At 40.6% G+C, this 24,805-nt stretch overlaps 1 protein-coding gene across 4 annotated transcripts in view; it reads left to right on the forward strand.

The window, feature by feature from the left end:
- The window catches only part of FARP2 (FERM, ARH/RhoGEF and pleckstrin domain protein 2), an 82,792-nt gene that overhangs the window by 17,621 nt on the left and 40,366 nt on the right, over positions 1–24,805 (forward strand). For all 4 annotated transcript variants that reach the window (XM_064721096.1, XM_064721095.1, XM_064721097.1 and 1 more), the window contains exons 3-7: positions 8,599–8,703; positions 10,123–10,165; positions 13,585–13,663; positions 15,270–15,367; positions 17,724–17,838. In XM_064721096.1, the coding sequence (XP_064577166.1) occupies positions 8,599–8,703; positions 10,123–10,165; positions 13,585–13,663; positions 15,270–15,367; positions 17,724–17,838 (440 nt within the window). The remainder of the gene's footprint in view (positions 1–8,598; positions 8,704–10,122; positions 10,166–13,584; positions 13,664–15,269; positions 15,368–17,723; positions 17,839–24,805) is intronic.

Here is a 24,805-nt window from a genome sequence, read left to right on the forward strand (position 1 = left end):
CTAGCCTTAATTAAATGAGCCAGAGGCTTCCATTTCTAGAATAATTTGTCTGGCTGTGGATTCTGCTTTAAAAAACCCTGACAAAACCACATCAAAAGCAACCACTGAAATCCTAGGACAAAAAATATCATGGGGAGAGAGTCTTAGAATTTGATTTTTTCTTTCCTAAACAAAAAAAAAATGCCCAGTATGGAGTGTAATAATGGAACTTTAAATAGCTCCAAGATTTTTATTTGAGTTTGCAGCTTCCATAGTTGAGTAAATGATACTTTAGTGCAGTGTGGAAATGCTGTAACACAATAATTCTTTTTTCTGTAACATAATAACTTCTTTTTTATAAAGAAGAATTTTCAAGATGAAAGTGAGCTCTATCTCATTTTGTGATAATGAAGCTGCATCCTGTGCTCTGGAAGCTGTTAAATGCTCTGCAGAATATTCTTGATGTGGTCTTAGTAAAGTCAGTATAGAAGGGTGGATAAAATAAATGTATTTAAATTACCCTTTTCTTCACAAAGAGTTAAAAGAAAAATTGAAAGACTCGAAGCTTAAAGTTATTGTTAAATATTCAGATGATCAAAATAAAATAGTATTTAAGCAATTTGGCTGAGCACATGAAAACAGTGTTTGACAGAGTTGTTACCTGGTGCTTGTTTTTGTGGAAAATCAGGGAGTATTTTCATTGGAGTTACTAATTCCAATCAAAATTCAGAAAACTATAAAGGACTGCAAAGGAAGGCAGTTGTTTCTTGCTTTTCCAGTGTGCAGATTGAATACCAGATATGGAGCTGTAAGGTCATCTTGTCTCAGCCATGAAAGCACCAAGTTGATGACTGGTATTTATTCCTCTAATACCTCCTGGTATTAGATTATTTCCTTCTTTCTAATAAAGATTCTGATGTCCACCCTGCATTCAGAAATGCAGTTTTGTTTACATGTGGCATTAATGATGATTTTTAACAGGGAGTTTGGAGAGTGTTTTTTCTGTCTCACGCTTCATTTGGACAGAGATCTAACAGATTGCAGAAGGGTTGGAGATAAACACAGCTATAAACTCACCAAAATGTTTGCATATTTCTGATTAAGAAAGGAAATAACAAATCTATGTTTAGCTGCAAATTGTCTATTTTTTTTAATTTACTATAAAGTGAAAAATCACTTTTTCATTAGGAAAACTTTTAAAGTGGCCTGAAGAAGAAAAATCAATAAAAATCCATGCTGAAGTGGCCTTTATTTAAATTTATTTAAACAGGGTGCTTGTGATGATGATGTCAAACCTAAACTTCTGCCTCTCATGCACATCCACTGTTAACTGGAGGAATTGGTCTCCTGACATGCAGATTTCTGATTTCTGTGACACAAAAATCCAAGGTGTTTGCTATTGCTAGGGTCCAGTGGCTCTGGCTGCACAAGAGTTTCCATTCTATACCTCAGCTTTATAACACTTTTTTTTCCCAAAATCTTGACTTTTGGACTGATTTTCCCTCCCAGTTTATCTGCTGCCAAAAGTGGGATTCTTTTTTGGAAAGTTGGAGCAAGGACAGCATGCCAGTTTTGGAAGATGAGAGTACTAGTCCTTATGAAAATATGGGGGTTTTTGGTTTTTAAATTAAAATATGTGGAAACAGAAAGTTAAGTTGTCCTGGAAGACAAGTTTGGGAGGTAGAGAGGAAGCCTTGATTTTGAGGTATGATTTTGAGCTATGAAAATCCTGGGCTGTGGGTTTGTTTTCTCTCTTCCTAAGCTCAGACCTTATGGCAGAGGGGGGATGTGCCCTATAGCAGTGCTATTTGAGAAAATAGCAAATAACACTGGGCTTGATTGTCTCCCTCTGCTCTGCTCTGGTGAGATCCCATCAGGAATACATGGATCTGCTGGAGTGAGTCTGGAGAAGGCCATGGGGATGCTCCAAGGGCTGGAGCCCCTATGCTCTGGAGCCTGGACAAGAGAAAGCTCCAGGAAAACCTCAGAGCCCTTTCCAATGGCTCAAGAGGCTCCAGGAGAGCTGGAGAGGGACTGGGGATGAAACATGGAGTGACAGGACACAGGGAATGGCTTCCCACTGCCAGAGTGTTGAAGTGAGGGAGCAACCACCTTTGTTGATTTAGCATCTGACTCCGATTTATTCATCAACCAGGCACTTTTTATAACAGTGTTAATTCACTTCATGCATATTGCAAAATCTGAGCTCCTGATAGGCTGTAGAGAAAACTTCAGCTCCTCCTTTTGTTTACAATACCTGAAGTTAGTTTACTGAAACCAAGATCAGTGTTCACACCATGATATGAAAGGTTCTGAAAACCTTCATATCTGTTCCCAGACTGACCGTCTGTTCCCAGTAACAGCCAAGGACAGAACGGTCTGAGAATCTTGTTGTTTATATAAAAGGTGGCTGAGAACCTTAATTATTTACAGGATCAAGCCTGGGAAAGGCTGCTTTTACAGCAGGCTTCTATATTTCCCTCAGCTGAATACCTTCATGGCCTCTTTCTTTAAGCCATGCTTAAACCAGGCTCTCCACACCAGAGGGCAGGGATGGATGGGATATTGGGAATTAGGAATTGTTCCCTTTGAGGATGCTGAGGCCCTGGCACAGGGTGCCCAGAGAAGCTGTGGCTGCCCCTGCATCCCTGGAATTGTTCCAGGCCAGGTTGGACAGGGCTTGCAGCAACCTGGGATAGTGGAAAATAGAACATTCCTGCTCTCAGATATTTTAATTTGCATTGTGTTGAATTATTCTAATTCTATCGCTAATTTGGCTTTGAAATGAAGAAGGGCAGATTTAGATGAAATGTTGAGAAGGAATTCTTCCCTGTGAGAGAGGTGAGGCCCTGGCACAGGGTGCCCAGAGCAGCTGTGGCTGCCCCTGGATCCCTGGCAGTGCCCAGGCCAGGCTGGACAGGGCTGGGAGCACCCTGGGACAGTGGGAGGTGTCCCTGCCATGGCAGGGGTGGCACTGGATGAGTTTTTTAAGGTCTCTTCCTACCCAAACCATCCTGTGATTATATTGTTCTATAAAACAAAAATAACTGCTGTTACTACTTAAAAAAAAAAATATATATATATATTTTTTATTCCTCTGTCCTAAGCACTCCTAACATTAAATATGTTTATTCTTCTGATAAGGTAAAAAATAGAGATATTTCCTTGAGGCAAGAACCTTCAGCTGGGAGTGGTTGTTCCTGTTTGATGCTGTCTTAGCACTGAGAAGGTTTTGGGGTTTGGTTTGGGGTTTCTCTTGCCACACAGAGCTCTCTGTGCCATGGCTGGCTGTCAGGGTACCTGCTGGCACTTGTGCAGCTCTGAGAGAACTTTTAAAGTTTGATTTCACTATAGAAATCAATTTGAAATAAATTTATTCTACTTATCAGTCTTTTTATGGTGACTCATTAAAATTATCTACAGCACAGTTAGAGCAGGGTCACCAAGGAAAGCTGTTGTTAGCTGCCTATTTAGGTTTTTTTTCCCAATTTTTTCTTCTTTGTTTTAATGTGAAATAATTCAGCAATATCAGTAGTCATTGTCTGGGCAGAAAATAAAGAGTAATTGAGAGGTTTGGAATGGAAAGTATGCCATGTTGTGAGTTTGTATTGAAAGCAGGACCTTTATGAAATGCATTCATGCAGCTACTTGCCCTGCTGTCAGAATTACAGTAATTAAGAAATTACTTCAAATATTTTGCTTTGTGCTGCTTTTATGCAAATGAAACAATGACATGGAGCTGCCCACTGTGTTACTTTCATTTCTGTCTGAAAGGATGGTTATAAATGCAATAAACAACTTGAGGAACCAAATACTTCTAGGAGGAGTTTTCCCAAAGAATTTGAGACAAAATAATAAAAGACTGTTTTCTGTCTCAAGCTTTTGAACCCCATTTTTATTTTAAAATAAAATTAATACTGTTCTTTCAAAATGTGAAATTTATCCTTTGAAGGATGCAAAATGATACTGAGCTTAAACTGAGGTTTTTCTTAGCTTTTCATTGAAAATGACACCCAAAATTACAGTTGGTAACGCAAGCAAAATTATTTTACACTTTTAGCATTTGGATGGCACCTTTATAATTGAATTGGTTGCCAAGTGCTTCCATCTCCAACCATCTAAATTTCTTCATCTCCAGTTTCTCTTGAAGGAGTGTGGACTTGACAGTGGAAGGGGAGAATTGCCAGGGATCTGGGCCATAAAACTTCTTTTTTTGGGAGAGATGAAGGCAGCTGGATTGCCTTCAGGCACAGAACTTGATGGAGCCAGGAGATGTGGCTCAGTGGGAAAGGAAGAAAGCTGTGCATTAAAATCCAGTTGGGATCATTTTAATTCCTTTGTGGAACTATCCCTGCACACAGATCCCTTGATAGTGCAGCATTTGGCTGTAAAACTTGTCTGATTGTCAGCAGGCATCTTTCAGGAGTGAATCCAACTGTGTCAGCTCTAACAAAAGGTGGTTGTTGGAACCAGAATTGGGTTTTTGTTTCATGAATGAGAAATCAGAGACCTGGGTCACAGGACATGTCCTGTTCAGAGGAAAGGCAAGGTGCATGTCCCATTTTCTGCACAGGAGCTTGGTCAGGGTGCTGCTGCCTCAAAAGTGTTCCCTTCTGTGGGGCCTGGGAGAAGGAGGTGCACAATTACAGATGTGTGGGTTTGGACCTTAAAAAACAAGGCTCCTGTGCAGAGGGGGGCGTATGTGGCCCGAAGTTTAGAGTCCGGCTAGCTGAGGGCGAAAGGCCGACGCCCCTCTGCAATTCCTGGCCAGCGCCCTTCGGCGTCTGATGGCCTCGGGCTGTGCTGGCTGCGGACTGGCTTACACCGCTGGTATTGGGGAGGAACGGAGCTGACCATTTCCCGGGGGTTAAACATCGGTTTATTGAAGGTGTTGCGGGATCCAAACGCGGGGAAACCAACCGGGAAAAGTTTTTTTCAATAGGGGGGTGGGTACAGGCGGAACCAATCGGGAAAGGTGAGGGGATGAACTTCACAGAACTGACACTCCATGGAGACCAATAATCAAAAGGTAAAGGAGGTGTCCTGGGACCCCAGCCAGCCACCATCTCCAGAGAGGAGAAGGCTCTCGAAACCCGGGAGGAGAAGGGGGCGACCGACCGGGCCCAGGGAGGAGACAACCCCCACCCATAAGGGAAACCAGGGGAGGAGCAATTACATATCAGCAACCATGAATAGCGAAGCTACCACAGCAACCCACCTGACAGGGTAGCAGCGGCGGGAAAAACCGGGGGAACAAAACCATTTTACACATAATAGGGGAGAACAATACATAAATTGGAGGAATAACACAAGAAACTTAACAACACACTACAACACTCCTGCTAGATTTGAGGATATTTTTTTTCTGTTCCTATTTTAACATTTATGCACAAATCCATAGCATAGTGCATTGAGGAGTGACTGAGGGAGCTTGAGGAACAACTGAGGGAGCTGAGGGTGCTCAGCCTGGAGAAAAGGAGACTCAGAGGTGCCCTCATCACTCTCTATAACTGCCTGAAAGGTGCCTGTGCTCAGCTGGGGCTGGGCTCTGTCTGCAGCAGCACTGACACAACCAGAGCACACAGCCTCAAGCTGTGCCAAGGGGAATACAGGTTGGATATCAGGAAAGAGTTTTTTACAGAAAGGTGATAAAGTTCTGGAATGGCGGAGTCCCCATCCCTGGGTGTGTTTAACCAACCCTGGATGTGGCCCTGGGTGCCAGGGGTGAGTTCAGGTGTTGGGGCTAGGCTGGACTCCAGGGTCTTTAAGGTCTCTTCCACCCTATTCGTTCTGTGAATAGCAAGAAATGTGTTTCAGTTAAAAATTAAAAAAACTTGATTGCCAAAATTCATTTCTCCAGGCATAAATGTCTCCCGTGGCAGAGTGTTACCTGCATGGGAAACGTTCAGGAGGCATCACAGAAATAATGTAATTTACTGGAGATGTGGTTTATCATTACCTCTATCATTCCTTATTTCATTGTCACCATTTAAAAACAAAAACCCATACCCACAGAGTCTTCTGGAAGCACAGATTTTGGCTAAAAAAGTGCAGCTATTCTTCCCAAGAAAATGCCATTTTAGACATCACAGAACCTGTTCAGAAAAAGAGCTGAGTACTCATATTCATGTACCATGTCAGCACTCAGCCTGGCATCTCTGTACCATCTGCAGTCTCTGACAATTGCATCATTTCTCCTGACTTGCAGTTTTATTTAGGGGTTTCAGCATTAGTGGCCTGAGCCAGTGTGATACCAAGAAACTTTTGGAATGATTTGTGTTTGCACCAGATGAATTCACCTGAGTGAAGCTGTGGCTGCTCTGACAGGTGCCATGGCTGGTGAAAGCCTGAGTGAGAGCTACAAACCCATCTGGTGTCCTGCTTCTGTGCTTTTCTCTGAGGTTCCAGGGTTGCATTCAGTCAGCTTTGCTCACACCACTGCAGATACCAAAGCTATTTCAGATTTGCAGCATTGCAGGGCTGTCAGACTTTTTCTCTATGAAATTTTAGAGGTTTTTTAAGAGTTATAGAGGCATTTGCAGAGTTCTAAAACCATTGAGAGTTTATGTTTTTCCTGTAAGAGGTGATTACTTTTGATTTTTTTATGCACCTCAATCATGTGAAACTGTTTCCCCAATGTTTCCCCTTGTTTTTTATCTTTTAAGCCTAAAATAACACATTCTTGCCCTCAGATATTTTAATTTGCATTGAATTGAATTATTCTAATTCTATCACTACTTTGGCTTTAAAATGAAGAAGGGTAGATTTAGATGAACTGTTGAGAAGAAATTCTTCCCTGTGAAATTCTTTCCTGGTGTGAGAGTAGTGAAGTCCTGGCACAGGTGGATCCCTGGCAGTGTCCAAAGCCAGGTTGGACAGGGCTTGGAGCCACCTGGGACAGTGGGAGGTGTCCCTGCCATGGCAGGGAGTGGAAATGGAAGAGTTTTAAGGTCCCTTCCTACCCAAACCATCCTGTGACTCTGTGATAATTTATTATAATCCTAATACTTTTAAAGCAGGTACTATTGTGGGTCATTACAGAACTCTGTGCCTGCTTTGATGGGAAAGTCATAGAAGCTTCCATCACTGGACTTTTCCAAATGAACAAAAACCACAGTGGCATCAAGGCTGTCAGTGCATTGTGCTGGATAACCCAGTCATCCCTCCAGAATGGTGCCACACCCTGTCCCACAGCTTGGGGAATGCTGTGTGGCCCAAGGTGGAGCTTGGTGGCCATGCAGGGTTTGGTGTGGTGCTGGGATGGGCTGGGACAGCCCTTTGGGGTGGCCATGCAGGGTTTTGTGTGGGGCTGGGATGGGTGGGAGCCTTTGGGGACATGCAGGTGGTGTGTCTGGACAGCCCTTTGGTGGCATGCAGGTTTGGTGGCTGACAGCCCTTGGGTGGCCATGCAGGGTTTGGTGTGGTGCTGGGATGGGCTGGGACAGCCCCTTTGGATTCTTTGCTGGGTGATGCAGGTGGGCTGATGTGTGGGTTCAGAAATGCTGGTTTTCTCTGGTGCCTGCTGCAGTGAGAGGTGCAGAGCAAACTGAGTGACTGAACCAGCAGCCCCGAGTGTGGATGTGCTGTGGAATTCTCCTGTAGCTGCTTTCTGCTGCTGTTTGTGGCTTTGCCCCTAACCTGGCTCTCAGAAAGGGTTTGTGAGTGAGTTCCTTGAGGGACAGATTCATTGCCAGGGTTCCCCAGGCAGCGTGGTGTGAGAGGTTTGGTTGGGTTCCTGCTGTCCACAGGCATTCCCAGCCTGGGGGTGTCCCTGGGGTTCCTGGTGTGGGGAGCAGTGAGTGAGGAGCAGCTCCTGCTCCAGCCACAGCCCTCAGCTACACAAACAAACGTGTGGGTTTATCGAGGGAGCTGCAAATAGCCCACAGCTGCTCCCCTCAGCTCTCTGCTGACCCTGCTGGCAGCAGGAGGCTGCGGGTAGCTGACCTCCAGTGGCCTCTGTCAGCTTCAGCTCCTCTGCTTCTGTGAAGGATTTTTGTGTGGAGTCTTGTGTATGAGATGTTTGTGTGTTACAGTGACTAGAACAATGTGAATAATCTTTGTAGTAATAGTAGCCTCTCCAAGCCAGGTCTCATAATCTCTTGGAAGTCTAGTAACTCACCTTTGGAGGCATAAAATCAGCAGGATGGCTTCTGTTGCAGTGTTGGAAACAAAAAGGTTTAATAAAAGGTAAAATAACAGAGAAAAATCGAGCTAGGTGCAAGAGGTCCTCCTGCCCCTGGTAAAACACCTCACAAAAGGGATTAGTTTCTTTGTTCTCTTCTTTTTCTAGTAAATTATCTAGGCAGGACTTTTTGGCTTCTGTCTGATTGCCTATCCTTAAATTGGAGCTAAAGTCCTCAAGGTCTTATCAGCTGGCTTTTTCACCAAATTGAGGAGAAAAAGTTCTGGGCTTCTTTCCTTTTTGAGGGGACAAAGGATAGTTTTGCCACTCCATCAACAAAAGGCACATTCCTGTACTTTGTGATATTTTTCTCCAGTTTATAAAGATGCCATTTGTTTTTGCTTATTCAATAATAAGAATAGATAAACAAGAATAAACTTATTCTTATTTATTCTTATTAATCTCACTGTAACTTTTTTTATTATTATTTCCTTTAGTCAAAATGTTACGGCCAGACGTTATTGACAGAAGTTTACAAGCATCTGAATTTGATTGAATCTGACTACTTTGGAATTGAGTTCCAGAATATCCAGTCATATTGGGTGAGTACAGTTCCCTGACAAATCTGGGATTGTGAAAAGGTTGGGTGAATGCAGAGTGACAAGAATTTCTCAGTCTGCTGCAGTTTCCTGCAGTCTCCTGTGGGATTATCTCTTGGATTCTTGTAAAGCTGTTTCACTCAGCAGAATGACAAGAGCTGTTGAAGAAGAAGGGAGAAGAATCAGATCCTGCTACTTGTTAAGTCTCAGAAATTGTATGAAGTTAAATAGCTGCTGATGTTCCCACTTGCAGGGACAGAAATAAAATCCTCCTTTCCTCTGAAAAGAGAAACATGAACTCAAAGTGTACTCTGCAGAGCACTTATAAAATCAAATTGTGGTGTGTAATTTTGGTAGTGTTCATATTTATCTTCAGTGAATTCAGTCATCAATTAATTTTCCTGAAGAGCCATTAGAAACCTCTTTCTAATCAACAAAAACCTCAGCAGGCACAAAGGCCTGCAAGCTTTTTAAATCATTGATCCAGATCAATGCTGACACCTTTAAGCCTCCTAGTCACTTATCCTGAACCTTGCAAAGAGGACAGTGTGGCTTCTAAACTAGAAAATGTTCCCCAAACTTTCCTTTCATTTTGATTTGTTTTGGTTTTTTTCAACTTTTTTTCTTAATTACTTTTTTTTTTTAGTTTTAGGACTCACATGCAGAGAATATGATGAGAATATAGGGAGTGCTAAAGGCATTATCCATGCTGCTCTTGAGCTGAGGAAATACACTAAAGCTTGTGTAGTTTCTGTTGCTTGTGCATGGTGTGCAAACTGTTCTGCAGCTAATAATGTTCTTAAAATCCTCAGGTGTCTCACAAACAGGGCAGTAAGCACCAAACATAATTGTCTTGTAACAATTTTCTCTTTGGAAGTGTGGGGAAAATAAAAGGTTGAGCTTCCAGAATATTTTGCATTGCTTTTGTGGATTCTCCTTTTACTAGAACAAAAGTCTTTCTTGTAAAACGTGCTTGTCAAAAGGGAAAAAATGGTGGCAAGTTAATATTGAGTAAAAAACCTTAAGTAGGTAGGGAAGAGTGACAGAAATAGCACAGAAGGGAAAAACCATTGGAGCTTTCCATGTTCTGCAGACTTTCTGTAATTCTGTAATTCTGCAGCCTGGCTCCTGTCAGACTGTGGGTTTTGGCATGACTCCTGCCCTCTTGGCACTGGGGCTCTGCTTTTGCTGACCTGGCTCTTCTTCTGTCCAGATGAGCTTTAAGCACAGATCAGTGGCTTTGGTATTGATGCATGAGAAATGTCAATCCAAATAGAGAAATACACTTTTTGTAAAGCACAGGAATTACTGCATTGAGGAAGAAATGCTACTCATAAATTATTGCTTAATTTGAATTTCCTTTTAATGTTTTCATATTATAATAAATAAGAATGTTTGTAATTTTTTTCTCTTCCATTTCAGATTTGGCTGGAACCTATGAAACCTGTTATTAAACAAGTACGGAGTAAGTAGTTTTAAAAAAAGGAAGTTTTCCTTAATTTACATCTTCTTGATGTGGGTTGCTTTCACAATTACTACTTGATTTACTGGTTATGCTTCCCTGTAAAACACACATGGCAGGGGTGAGAGTGATTCCTGCTGGGGCATGCTAACCTGACATTTTAATAGGCACTGTGTGGTGGGTGGAATGGAAACTTCCTGAGGGTAGGGTTCTTTCTCTGATAAATATCTGGCTAGGTTGGCTCAGCTGCTGCTGTATTGAAGTGAAACATAACACTTGTTGTGTTAGCTTTTGGAAGTTGTTGTGTTGTCATACCGTGGGAAGAAAAAGGAGCATTTTGGCTGATTCCCATGGCAGCTCTTTCCACATGCTGAGGAGCAGAGGTTCTGAAATATGCTCTTTATAGCACCTAAAAAGTGTTAATGTCACTTATATAATTATATAAGTGACAATTATATAATACACAGGCAATTTAAAGGCCCAAAACAGCTGAAGAGTTCAGGTTGCTGCTTGGTTCTTCAGAGGTTGCTGAAAGATTAGATCCAGCTTTTTGTTTTTTTCTCTGTAGAACACAGTTAAGCAATTTGTTTGTTTTGTGGTTCTGATCATAGAGGCTTTGTGGAGGAACAAGATCAGGAGGGTGTGGTGGATTCCTACTCCTTTGCAAATCTTGATTGAAATATGTTGGAAATGAGTACTGGGAAGTAGCTTTTAGCTACTCTTCTGTCTAAAATTGATTGCCAGAAAATATGAAATCATCAATTCTAGCTCATTTTCTAACTTTAAGGTCATGATTTTTGACTTCTGTCAACACTGTTTTTAAGCAGAAGAACCAAATCATCAATAAAATAGGGCTCCCTAGGGAGAATACAGAATATTTTCACTCTATTTTCCCTGCCAAAAAGATGTTGGGAGTGCTGTCTTTTTATATGCTCCTGGCTAGAAGGAATTATGTCCCAGTCAGAAGATCTGATGGGTCACAGGTCTGCAGTGCTGCTTGGTTACTCCTTCTGTATCCTCTCCTATACCAAATAAATTGTGAAAGCTTGACCTTAGACCACAGACAGCGTTCCCTGATGATACAAATATTGTTCTAAAGTGGTCTAAAATCATGGGGATGTACTGAGATTTATGGCTGCTTTACAGTCTGCCACCCCTGTTGTGATGCCAGTGAAACTGAAAGATTTATTTAATTTTTTTAATTAATATTATTCTGTAAGAGATACCAGTCAGTTGTCTGGCAAATGTTCATGTTCTGACATCAATTTTAAATTGACTGAAATGAATTTTCTATCTATTGGGGATTTTGTTTGCTTGGTTTTGGGTTTTTTTTTTCTGTAGAATGTAATGATTTTGAAGTTCAACTTCTTACTTTTAGTCCAGCTGCAGGGGAACACAGATGTTATGGACTTTGAGGTGATTTTGCTCAAAGTTGTTGCTTGATGTTGCTGGTGAGTGCTGTGCACCTGCAGACAGACACTTCTGAGTCTTTGACATCCTCTCTAAAAACAAAAGTTCTTGCTTTACTCCCAGTTAGTTTTGGCTTTGTGACATCCATTGAACCTTATCTTGTGTGATAAGAAGAGTTTTTAAATTCATTTCAAATGAATGCAGTCAGTTTTAGTAGTGAATCACTCATGTGGGAAGGAGTTTGGACCCAAATTTTGAGCCTCCTAGCAGACACACAGTATCAGGCTGACATTTGGGTACCTTCTCTGAGGTGCTGCTACTTTATATAATATACAGAGTTGTTTTCAACCATTCCTGCCTGGGTCATTTTTTCTCACATCCTTTTTGTTTCTTTCTTTTGCTCAGATTTGGCTTCTTAAAATAAATTCTGAATATTAAGACTGGGCAAGTGTTTCTTTTTCTAATTTAAATGGAATTTATTCATAAAGGAAAGGCAGAAGTGGCTAAACAAAAACAGGAAGATTGTGCTGCAGAAGCAAATATGCAGTATTATGTTTTTAATTTTTTTATATTTATTACCATTGGATGTAATTGATGCTTGAAACAATTCCAATATTGTTCCCACATTAATACTTCCACTTGACTGGCATCAGGAATGTGCAGGACTCTTCTTAACCTTGTGAAGGTCTTCCAGAGACTCACAGTATTTTCAGAAATTTGCTGTAAAATTTTGGTCTTTTAACTGGGATCATTAAAACTATTTATTTCCCTCACTTGGTCTGTGTCTAGAACTGTAGAATCCTTAGTCTCTGCCAAATGTGGGCTTTCTGTGTCATTATAGGGTGTTATTTCCAGCCTCCTTTCATTTCTAGATACTCCACTGTAATTAGGATGTGAATTTTAGGGTTTTTTTGTGGTTTTTTGTTGTTGCTGTTGACCAAAGCTTTGGTAATTCTGGAATTGGAGGCTGGCAGCTGCTCTTGTCACAGCTGTGATAGTCTGAGTTCTCCCAGCTACTTGTCAAAAAGCAAAGTTTGTTATTCTCTCATTAGCAAACAAGAGGATGGGTGAAGGAATGTTTGACCTGTGGGAATCAGATATTCCAGACAGAAAAAAATCAGTGTACTTTAGGACTAATGGGGGTTAAACTGGACTTTGTTAAGCTTTGAGAGATCCTGGTGCTTAAAATAAATTAAAAAGCAGGCTGCTTGTGCTCCAGCAAGTTTGATTTATTTTTAATTTGGGTAAGTTTACTTTGAAACAGCAGCACAGGGAGTCCCTGGGGGCACTGCCTGGCTCTGGTGCACATCAGGTGGATGCTCAGCACAGCCTGCCCAGTGCTTTGCCTCCCTCTGCAATCCTTGGCCTCATTTGCTTTCAGGCAGGAAAAACAACAGGAAAACAGTGGTGCCCAGTGCTGGCATGGTGAGGGATTGTTGTACTCTGCAGTAATTCCTTCAGAAATCCAGGTGAAACAAGGATTTCTGAGTTGTGATGCTGGAACTGATAATTTAGAGCATTATGGACTGTTTCCTGTAGTGACCAAGGGTTCTGTTGAATTTTGAAAATTCAATTAGTTTTCTGGAAATGGGAGGAAATGTGTATTACCAGGCAGGCTGGGGGCAGGCTGCAAACACCTTTTATCAGTGCTGCTGGTGAGGTGGGTGTTGGCAGCCTGTGGGATGTGTTTCCCTTCTGGAACCTTCTCCCTGGCTCACCTCTGAGGGTCTTTGATGCAGCTGCTTTGGGGTGTTAGAGATTTCACACTGCATGAAACTTTTTCCAGTTTCAGCTGCAGACTCACCTTGTCAGTGGTATCCAGTTCCTCTGCAAAACAGCTGCTTTATCTCACTTGACATGAACAAGCAACAGCAGAGCCTGCTGTGGTTAGCTGGGATTTGAAACTGGCCAGAATTTCTCTGTGCTGTTTCTCTGCCTGTTGGCAAACAGAATATGCATGTGTTTATGAGGATCTCAGGGTGTTTTTGTGAAATGACCAACTTTTCTTCCAGGACCAAAGACTACAATGCTTCGTCTGGCTGTAAAGTTTTTCCCTCCTGACCCTGGTCAGCTGCAAGAGGAATATACCAGGTAAAGTATTTTTAGAACTATTGGACATGATTTAAATACTGAATTAATAGAGTAGGAAGTCAGCACAGTTACTTCCAAGCAAAACTGAGGTGGAAGATGAGTAAAACATCACTTACAGTGAATGTTGCAGTTTCAGCAGACATGTGTTGGCAGATGAATGTTATCAGAAAAAATAGTTTTCAAAACAGAAAACAGCACAGGTTAGGGCTTTCCAGCATCCTGGTGCCAAGGGAGTCAGAGTATACAGAAAATACTAATGTTTATAAACAGTGTCTATAAAAATAAATATAAAATAATCAGTACATGTTTTATTAAGTGATTTAAACTTCCAAACACACTTTACTGTTCACAATTTTAACTGTGCTCACCATGGGTTATTTTTGGGTTATTGCTGATGGATCTGTGGTCAGTTAAGCAGCCCTATCCACCTGCTGGCACCTGGGGCCTGGTCTGAAGTCTGCCTCTCACAAGGACATCACCCAGATGTTGGTGGTTAAAGAGCTCATTTTGTGCTTCTCACAGTTTCACTACTTTTAATTAGAATTCCTCTTAGAGAGGTTCCTTATTATCCTTCAGATGTATTTAAGAACAAACCAGCATGGTAACAGTTGTGACTGTCTCTTGCAAGGAGAAATATTCTCTAAATATTTCCTTTGCACCAGGTTTTCTTATATTAACTAGGGAATTCATTAAGAATACAACTTTTTAGAGCAGGAACTGTATTTTGCCTATTTATTGAGTATTTATGGTCTGCACTTAGAGAATCTGGGTAATTAATGATGCTGTTAATGATATTGTACTCTTTATTGTGAGTATACTAAAAAACTGAGAGCTCTAATCAGACATGCAGAAAGCAGAACATACTTTTTGAGAAGCCTTTAATACATACTTACAGTACTTAAAAATTTAAAAAGCCTATAACTCAAAATTTATAACTTTTAGTATCTTTTACTTCAGGAATAAAATTTTAAAATAAACTCTTCTTTTAAAAAAATCTTATTACCATCTCTTAGGGTGTAATTCAGTAAAGAAAAAGAATCAGTCTGTCAGTTTGAAGATTTCTAGTAGTGAGTTGTTGCCTATTTACTGGAGTCCTTACTGTATCTCCTTCCAATTAAAAGGAACAGCATACAAAACTGCTAAACAGAAATGATTCCTCTTTAACAGCTGAATGGGAAATATTTCAGTGGAACTAATATAGGAGTATAAGAAAAGAAAATTGAACTTCTGAGTGTCTTTGCAGGCTGCTAATATAGTTCTGGAAAATACAACTGCTGAGTAGATTAGTTGAGTGCTAACAGAAGAGCTTATCAGTTTTCTAACAAAATACTGGCATCAGTGATATTCTTCTGTATTTCTGTATCACTTGAAATGTTGCTTAAGTTTCTTTCCAGCTAAAAATGACAGCTGCTGTTACTGCACAGATGAAACCTGCTTAAAACATGGTTTTCCTTTTTCTTGTTGCTGTGAGTCATTCTGTGCTGATAAATTATGGAAGTCACAGGTTATTTTGGATTGAGATGCTGCTTTTATAAACCCCTGCTGAGTTGTTGTGTTGTGTTTTCAGTGTCAGGATGTAACTGCAGCCCTTGCTCCTCTCCTGCAGGTACCTGTTTGCATTGCAAATCAAGAGGGACCTGGCAGAGGAGAGGCTGACCTGCAGTGACAACACAGCTGCTCTGCTGGTCTCCCACCTGCTGCAGTGTGAGTATCCACTGCTGACCCACATTACATCACACACAGAAGCTTTTGGTAACTAAAAGAAATCTCTATCTCATAGCATTTCCTTCTCACACACTGTAAATTTGTTGGTTTTCAACCCTGGGATGGTCACCTGTCAGTATAGGACAGGAAAGAACAGAAGCACACACAGCTGCTCTCAAGGTGAATAAAAAAAGGGAAGTTTATTTTCTGACTCCAACATTTATAGTTTTCTAAAAGTGACAGTGGATTGGAGGGTGAAGAAAAAAGGGAGGCTTATTTTCTGACTCCAACATTTACAGTTTTCCAAAAGGGACAGTGGATTGGAGGGTGACAGTGCCACCTCTCCAATGACACTGGACAAACCAACAGTCCATCAAATTTCTCCTCCTCCACAAAAGAATGCAGAACAATGAGTTATTTACAGAAAGTGTGTGAGAAAGTTCGTTACAAGAATGTAAACATCAGAAGGCTTAGAAAATCTTAAAAAATCAGGGTGACAGTCATCAGGGGGAGGAACAGCTGGTGCTAATGTATGAGGTAAATTTGGCTTCAGAGGGGTGGTACAGAACCAGCCTTGCTGTTTCCCTGGCTCTGCTGCCAGCACCCCACATCTCCCAGCCAGCTGTTCCCCCCTGTCTAGGTGCTCCCCTGGCTTCAGTTCCCATTTCCCTGTGCTGGGAGGAGATGGCTGTGCAGGAACTGGGCTGGAACACTGAGAACCATGCTGGAACAGGTTCTGCACTGGGGCTGTCAGCACCTTTCCTCCTTGCTGCGACTGAAAATGGAAATGGGAAGCCATTTATTTGGAAGCACTCCATGCTGCTGCTGGCTCAGTCTGTGCATGCTTAAAAACCTAAAATGTGGCCTTTGAAGCAAGGAGGTTGGAAACCCTGAGTGAGTTCAGATACCAGATTTTTGGAGCAGCAGCTGAAGTGTTCACAGGTCTGCAGCCCAACCTTGGTGGCTCTTGGCTGGCTGGATGCAAAAGCTGATCAATAATTCTTCTTCACAATTGCACTGCTGAGTAGTTATTGGTTGTCTGACTGTGCAATGCAATATAACAATACAGTTATAATAGTATTTCTTCTGGTGATTTTATTGGAGGAGCAAATCTGCCTTGTGAGTGACACCACTAAAACCTGCTCGTGGTTTTCCAGCCCTGTGGAGCTGATGAGAGAATCTCACCTTCAGGCCTTGCTTAGCCTGATTCTGCTCTTCTGGAAAATGTGAGAAAGAACAGCTTCATTTTCAACAGAAATTCTTTTACAAAATATTCAGTATTTTTGACTCATTCCTTCTTATGCTGGCTAGGTTTTAAACAGGATTTGCTGCATTCTTGTGGAACAATCCCACTCCTTTCTCTGACACAGCTGATGGCAGATGCCCTCAGACACAGAGCAACTCTTCCTTTGCTGCATCCATCCCATAATCACTGCACACACAGCACCACAGACTCACTCTGCATCTGTTTGGTCACCCTTGTATTTATCTCGTTTTTGAATTTTCTTATATTTTTGCCATCCTTCCACAGAAATGAGCTTCACAGCTTAGTTTTTGGGAAGTTTTAAGGACAACATTATGTACTTTTATATTTTAAAACCTTTTGGTTTTGAATTTAATATTGCAACTTCATATTTTTTTATCAGAAAAAGTAAATTCTTAAAATTTATTTCTTCAACTTGTAATTTTATGTACATTTGCCACATGTTCTGCCTGTCTTGTGCTTTTGTATTGTGAGCCAAAAACTTCTGATTGTTTTGTGTTGTATCAGGTGGAAGCTGTTCTGCATTTTACAGTAATGCTTTTTTATTCAGTAAATCTTCCTAAATTCACAGAATTGCATCTGAAAGACATGGATATGTGAAGGGGAGACCAAAATTCCAGCTGTAACTTGCCACCTTCCTGAGTAACCTTGTCTATTACTAGACACTATTTTACATATTATTTTTTCACTATTTTACATATATATATAGTAAAAAATACTATTTTTTTACTATATTACATATATAGTAAAACTACTATTTTACATCTATATAGTAAAAAATAAATTGAAATATGCTATTTGGTGTAAGGTATTTGTAAGGAAGAACTGTTCAGACCACCTCACAGGTCTTCTACAGGTTTCACATCTTGCACCTTTAAGAAGTCTAAATTTTCCAGACAATGTTCAAATACTGCTGTAATCCCCAGGAAGTCAGCTTGGGCTAAATGTGATTTTGGTAAAATGGTACTGGATACAAAACATCATGCACAGATTTGAAGACCTAAACATCTCTCTAATTCCTTACCAAGTATTTTCTGCCATTGTTCCTTTTCCATTGTTCTTACTCTAACATAGTTTTCTTTTCTGTTATAGCTGAAATAGGAGATTTTGATGAATCAGAAGACAGAGAACACCTTAAAACAAACCAGTATTTGCCAAACCAGGAAAAACTTGAAGGAAAGATCCTGGACTTCCACAGGAAGCATGTGTAAGTGAGGATTAATGCACACCACAAAGGGAACCCCTGGGCAGCAGGATGGCATCAAGAGTGTGTAAATTAAACACCATTTACCTTGAGCAAGAAAGTTTGGGATAGCAATAGTCACATAGTCAGGATGGAGTTGTTGGGCAGTAGTTTTTCTCAATTGATTTTTGCAGTGTGCCTTTAATAACATGCCAAAGAAAACTTAAATGTAATAATGGGTTTAGGTAAAAGAATTCTTCAGATTTTCCATTCTACAGAGTTTAAGCTCAGTTTTGCCAGCATATGCAGAGCTCTTGCTTTTGTCTAAATAATTAGAAATCAATTGCATTGTATTCTTTTGCTGCACATTAAGCACAAGGGAGATGGAGAAGGATGGAGGGAGTGGGGAGGAAATAACTCACATCAGAATTCATGCAATACCTTATCTTGTAAGGTATCATATACCTTATCTTACAGTTTTGAATTAAGGACAGACTATTGGTGACAAAGAAACTCTGCCACAAATATAAAATTGCTTCCAACATGGAGTGAGGACTTTCAGGAACTTATTTTTCTGTAATTTTTGACACCTTGCATATTAGGATTTAGCAATTTGAAGGTCTTTTAAAAATTGTGAATGTCCACACACACATTTTATTGTGCATGGTTCTGTGTTTTAATCCAAACTTAGGTTTTTCTTTGTTCTCTGTGGATTTTGTTTTAAGACAGAACAAAAGTTTTTCAGGGCAGCATCTGTGTTGAAAGACACATCCTATAATATTGGAAAATTAGTTCCTGAGAATTTCAGTAATTTGCTGTTTGTGATCAGTCACTTTAACTTGTATTGAAATTATTGCTAATGATAAAATTTCAGTTTTGCTGATTCTTCATGAAATCAGGTGGTTACTTTTTCTGCTTTTGAACCTTTGATGTGCTTGTGGAAATGATGAAGAAACAAAATAAATGTTTTTAAGTTATTTAATTTTGAAGTAAATTAAAATATATTCTAGGATTCTTCACCTTGGGAGAAAGTAGCTGGAGTAGGAAAACCATTCATTTCATTAGTTTTTCTCTTGCCTGAAGAAAATAATTAGTAATTTCAAAGCAAATTAAAAGGGGAAAAATCCTTTTCACAGAACTTGTAGTGACATTGTGATACTACTGCAAGATGCTGTGGAGTCTGAAGCTACCAATGGGTCATGCAAGGTTTTGATGATCCCATGCAGGGCAGGCTGATGGCTCTCAAATTTGAGGTGAAATTTGGATTTTTAGATCTCAGTACCCCCAGGGCATGGACAGAGCAGCCCAGCATTTGTCACATACCAGGATTCTGTTCAGTTGCTTCTGCTTGTGGGGAATTTTCTCTTGGAAAGGTTGTGAATGTCTTCTGAGTTAGGGACTGGTAGTTCTGTTATGATTTGAGCTTTTTTTCAAACAAGTTACTTCTTATAATTGGTTACAATAAGGAAAGTTTGTATTTTTGCCTGTCAGGAAGGAATCAGAGGAAGGTTAACAGGTAAAAGTTCCTTGCTTCATAAATGTACTTTTCAAAGTTAGTTTAATAAGAATTGCATTTAATACAGCCATGTTATTAAAATGATTGTAAATCTTATTTTAAGGCAAAAAGAAAATCTTATTTTATTATTTTATTTTTTTAGAAGTGTGCATGAAAGCCATGTTCAAATGAACAGCTGAGGCATTGAGATTAGAAAAGGTCACCTTGGGGTCAGTGGGATATCCTTGGGATCAGTGGGATATCCTGGGGGTCAGTGGGATATCCTTGGGGTCAGTGGGATATCCTTGGGGTCAGTGGGATATCCTTGGGGTCAGTGGGATATCCTGGGGGTCAGTGGGATATCCTTGGGGTCAGTGGGATATCCTGGGGTCAGTGGGATATCCTGGGGGTCACTGGGATATCCTTGGGGTCACTGGGATATCCTGGGGGTCAGTGGGATATCCTTGGGGTCACTGGGATATCCTTGGGGTCAGTGGGATATCCTTGGGGTCAGTGGGATATCCTGGGGTCAGTGGGATATCCCTGGGGTCAGTGGGATATCCTTGGGGTCAGTGGGATATCCTTGGGGTCAGTGGGATATCCTGGGGGTCAGTGGGATATCCTTGGGGTCAGTGGGATATCCTGGGGGTCAGTGGGATATCCTTGGGACCAGTGGGATATCCCTGGGGTCACGTGGATATCCTTGGGGTCAGTGGGATGTCCTTGGGGTCAGTGGGATATCCTTGGGGTCAGTGGGATATCCTTGGGGCTGACTGGGATGTCCTTGGGGTCACTGGGATATCCTTGGGGTCAGTGGGATATCATTGGGGTCACTGGGATGTCCTTGGGGTCAGTGGGATATCCCTGGGGTCACTGGGATATCTTTGGGGTCAGTGGGATATCCTTGGTGTATAATATTTATCCTGGTGTATAATATTTTTACTTTTCCCATTTATTTTAATTTTTTCTTTCCTTTCATTTACCTTATTATTCCCCCACTGACCTTTAGCAGAGTGATATTTTTGAGCCAGGTTGGATGGGGCTGGGAGCAGCCTGGGATAATAGAAGGTGTCCTGGATGGTATTTAAGGTCCCTTCCCACCCAAACCATCCTGGGATTCTGTGATTTTCCCACTGATCTTTGCTCCTGAAGGATTTCTTGTACAAACCAGGTGTTCAGGAAGAGAAGCCCATTCCTGGCAGGATGATTCATCTCCTCCAGATTGTTTATGTGGCACTTTCTTTTTGCCTCATTTCCTTTTTATTTTTATTTTTTTATTGCTTCACTGTAGCTATTAGAAGTGGGAGAATGTCATCACCCTCAATAAAACAGAACCTGTGTATCCAATCCATTCTGTAAATGGAGAATGTTGTAATTGGAAAGATGGCAATTGAATGCTTATTTTCTATTTTTCCTTTTACATTTGGAAATACTTTTACTTTCATTAGAATAGGAATATGATTTCTATACTTTGCAAATGTAGTAATGATAAACAAGATGAGTTATATTTTTGGTGTAGCACATTAGTTATTACTTCAGCAAGAGCCTGAATTCATCTATTTTATTTCTATAAAATGGAAATAAATAAAAACTATCTTCTATAGTTTATTAAAAACAAAAGATGTATATTTTGTAGTGTATTTGTGCTGGTGCAGTTAATTCCTGACACCCAAAATACACCCAAAATACACCCAAAATACACTCAAAATACACCCAAAATACACTCAAATACACCCAAAATACACCCAAAATACACTCAAATACACCCAAAATACACCCAAATACACCAAATACACCCAAAATACACCCAAAATACACTCAAATACACCAAATACACCAAATACACCAAAATACACTCAAATACACCAAATACACCCAATACACCAAATACACCAAATACACTCAAATACACCAAAATACACCCAAATACACCAAAATACACCAAAATACACCCAAAATACACTCAAATACACTCAAATACACCCAAAATACAATGTTTTCTGCCTTCCTGTGAGTAGTAGAATACTTGCTGCAAGAGGAGTGCAGGATTCAACATGACACATTTGGCCTGTGTTCACATGTCTGTGGTTTCTTTGTCTGTGCATACCTAAATCAGGAAAGAAATAAAAAATTTAATAGATTTCTATTTACTGATGTAAATGCATGTCCTTTCACAACTTGTTAGCTTAGTTGTCCATGAATTTAAATTCTTTAAATTGCCTGTAAATTAGAAAAACTCTAACTTGACAGTTCATCTTTAAAGCTCTATATTAATCACTGGGTTTAAATGCTCTGTAAATCACTTAACACTTGACAGCATTTATTTTGAGCCCATTGCCATGGGAATTTTGTATCACAAGCAATATTTGTCCAGCTGGGTGGTTGTAAGGAGCCTCTACACCAACACCTATTGCACTGACAGCAGTTTTTGCTGGAAATACTGATATTAGTGTGTCATCCATTGACCTGGGGAAGATTAAGTAGATTTATCTGCTTAATGGCTGGACAAAATTAGAGCAGATTGTTTTGGGGCTGGGCTAAGCCTGCAGGCAGCATCTGAGGGCAATTTGTGGAGCTGCCTCCCTGGGTACCTGTCTGTGGTGCAACCAGAGTGTCTGCTCTGCTCCCAGCTGCTCCACAATGAACACTCTTAAAATTGCCTGGTATCTTATTTTTAATTTTTTTTCCTGAGATGTGCTGTGCTTTGGATCATATGTAATAGTATATTAAATAATAATCAGTGATTCTACATCAGTTACACCATGAGGAATTTTTAGTACTGCAGAGCTCCAGTTTTCTAGTTGTCATTTTTTGTTTTTTGCCTTCCTTCCCTTGCAAGGCTCCTTCCCAACCTCAGCACCCTTTTTAAAAGACAAAGCCCTGCTTTCATTCCTAATGTCGCTGCATTCAGAAGAATTACAGCAGGAATTAGCGTGGGTGGGAGTTACACACAGAGCTCAGAGTGGAACTCAGGGAGCCCTGGCCAAAAGCAGGATTTATGATCTACCTCTTTTGTCTTGTGTATATTTCATAAATAGGAACCATGGTTCTCCAGGTTTTGTGATGTAGTTGAGGAATCTGTGGTGGAAATGAAACAACAGTTCAGGCCAATGTTAAATGCACTTACTCCAGTGTTACTCAAGAAATCTGCTTTACCAGTCTGAGCTTTTAGACATAACTACTCCATGTAGTAGTAACAGTAGTAGAAATTACTCTCTGTTGTTTGGCATTTCTGTTTCCATTTGAAATCAGGTTTTTGTGCCCCTTATGTTTTTTCCCTTTCTATTACATGGTCACATAATACTGACATTTGGATGAGGGTGGATTATGGAGTGAGCTTGTAAAGACAGGAATGCCATTGAATTCCTGCCTTCTGCAGCTGGCAAAATAAATTTGTGATTTCCTGCTGTAGTGTTTTAGATTCTTTGTTTGAACAAGGCAACAGAACACTGCTGAAATGCTGCTGTGTGCATTCAGGTTTACTTTCTCAAGGCATTTTGTGTGTGTATGTGTTTTACACTAAAGAGAATTTTACTAACTATAAAAAAATCATTGCTTTTTCTAACAACTTCTATTTTTAATATTAAATAAGTTTCATAATTGAATTCTGAATTGTAGAGACAGTTCCTACTCAGAGTTAATATGTATTGTCATCATCCCTAGTTTTGTTAATTCAAATGTAATAATTCATTTCAGTATTCTCTAATTGTATTTTAAGGAAATCTGTATGGAGCTAAACAATTGTTTGATCTAAGACATGACTCTAGGTAGGTAGGAGGAGGTATTTTTAAGGAGTATAACTAGAAAAGCCAGTCAAGGGACCAGGAGAATTTATTTAGTAGTGATGGTGTGGTTGGCACAGCATAGTACACAAAAATAGGTAATGCTAAAAATAGTTTGTCATGTGTTTTAGTAAAATAAAATGCAGATTTATGAAAGGAAGGCCACTTTCTTGGAAAAAAAGGCTTGTAAAATTTGCTTAGTCTGTGTGTGCAGGAATCTAATCTGGTTTCAGCACTGGTTGTTTGTAAATAGAATAATAATTTTTGAGCACCTGTGTCTTCTGTGTATCATTACATTTATCCTAGTGAGCTTGCACATGGAAGTAATTTGGTATTTATTATTTCTAATCATTGTCAGTAGTGATGTAGGGGGTCAGTTTATCCAGCTGTGGCTGATGCAGCCTCACTGCTCTGAGTGCCCCAGCAGGTCCTGTGCTGGTGTTTCACACAATTCCAGAGTGGGTTGGGATGGAAGGAAACTTAAATTTTGATCTGCTGCCATGGGCAGGGACAGCTTCCACTGTCCCAGGTGTCTTCAAGCCCTGTCCAACCTGAACTTGGACACTCCCAGGGATCCAGGGGCAGCCACAGCTGCTCTGGGCACCTGTGCCAGGGCCTCAGCACCCTCACAGGGAAGAATTTCTCCTAATGTAATTTTAATCTCATCTCTTTTAGTTTAAAACCATTTCCCCATCTCCTATCACCTTTTGTCCATAGAAAAAGTCCCTCTCTTTTTTTAGAGCCCTTGTAAGAACTGAAATCCTGTCAAAGGAAGGGGACCAGGACACCAGTTGGTTCATCACAGGCCCTCAGGTCCGGTCCGGTCCCGGTCCCTCAGGTCCTTCTGGTCCAGTTTATTGAAGAAAGTATCAAACACTTATACAGCAAATAATAAGCTTATGAATATTCTGTAAGCCAAGCAATCTATTGGTTAAACTATACCATGAACTCTTCCTCATTCCTTAGGGGTTACATCTCTCTTTTCTCATGTCTCTTTCACTGTTTGTTATTATACTACAGCTAGGCCCAAGGACATGCTATCAACACAGGTGCAGGACTTGGAATTAGCCACGGTTTTGTACTTTTCCATTCTCTAGCAGCTAAATTCCCAACAAAATCCCACAATGAGGTCTCCCCAGAGCCTTCTCCTCTCCAGGAGAGCACCCCCAGCTCTCCCAGCCTGAGCAGAGGGGCTCCAGCTCTTGGAGCATCTCTGTGCCCTCCTCTGATCTTCCTTTATTTTATGGGGTGTCCACTTAGGCTGGGGACCCCAGATGTGGAGGCAGCTCTGCAATGGGCTTTCCTTGGGGTTAGCAGGAGAAGGTTCTGCTTCTCCTGGTTCTCCTATATCATATTATGCTCAAACTGGGTAGTAGCATTTTCTTGCAGGGTGTTTGTAGCTCAGACCTACTTGGGTGACATGCTCATGTTTGTGATAAAGACTTTTTTGCTTTGTAATGTAACTGGAGCATGATCAGTAGCAATAGTTGGACTTGATCATCTTCAGTGATGATCAAGTCCAAGTCCTTTTTCTGCCCTAATGATTTTGTGATTCTGTGACTCCAAGAACTCCTTCATTTCCACAGCACCATTTGCTCATTCTTGGAGGATCTTTAACTCCTTGTCAGGACCCAGGAACTTACAGTGTTTTGATTTACAGGGAAAAACTCTTTGTATTCACTGAAAATTCTCTATAATCTAATGCCCTCCCTCT

This window comes from Zonotrichia leucophrys, chromosome 9 (assembly GCF_028769735.1).
Source record: "Zonotrichia leucophrys gambelii isolate GWCS_2022_RI chromosome 9, RI_Zleu_2.0, whole genome shotgun sequence".
Taxonomy (NCBI): Eukaryota; Metazoa; Chordata; class Aves; order Passeriformes; family Passerellidae; genus Zonotrichia; species Zonotrichia leucophrys.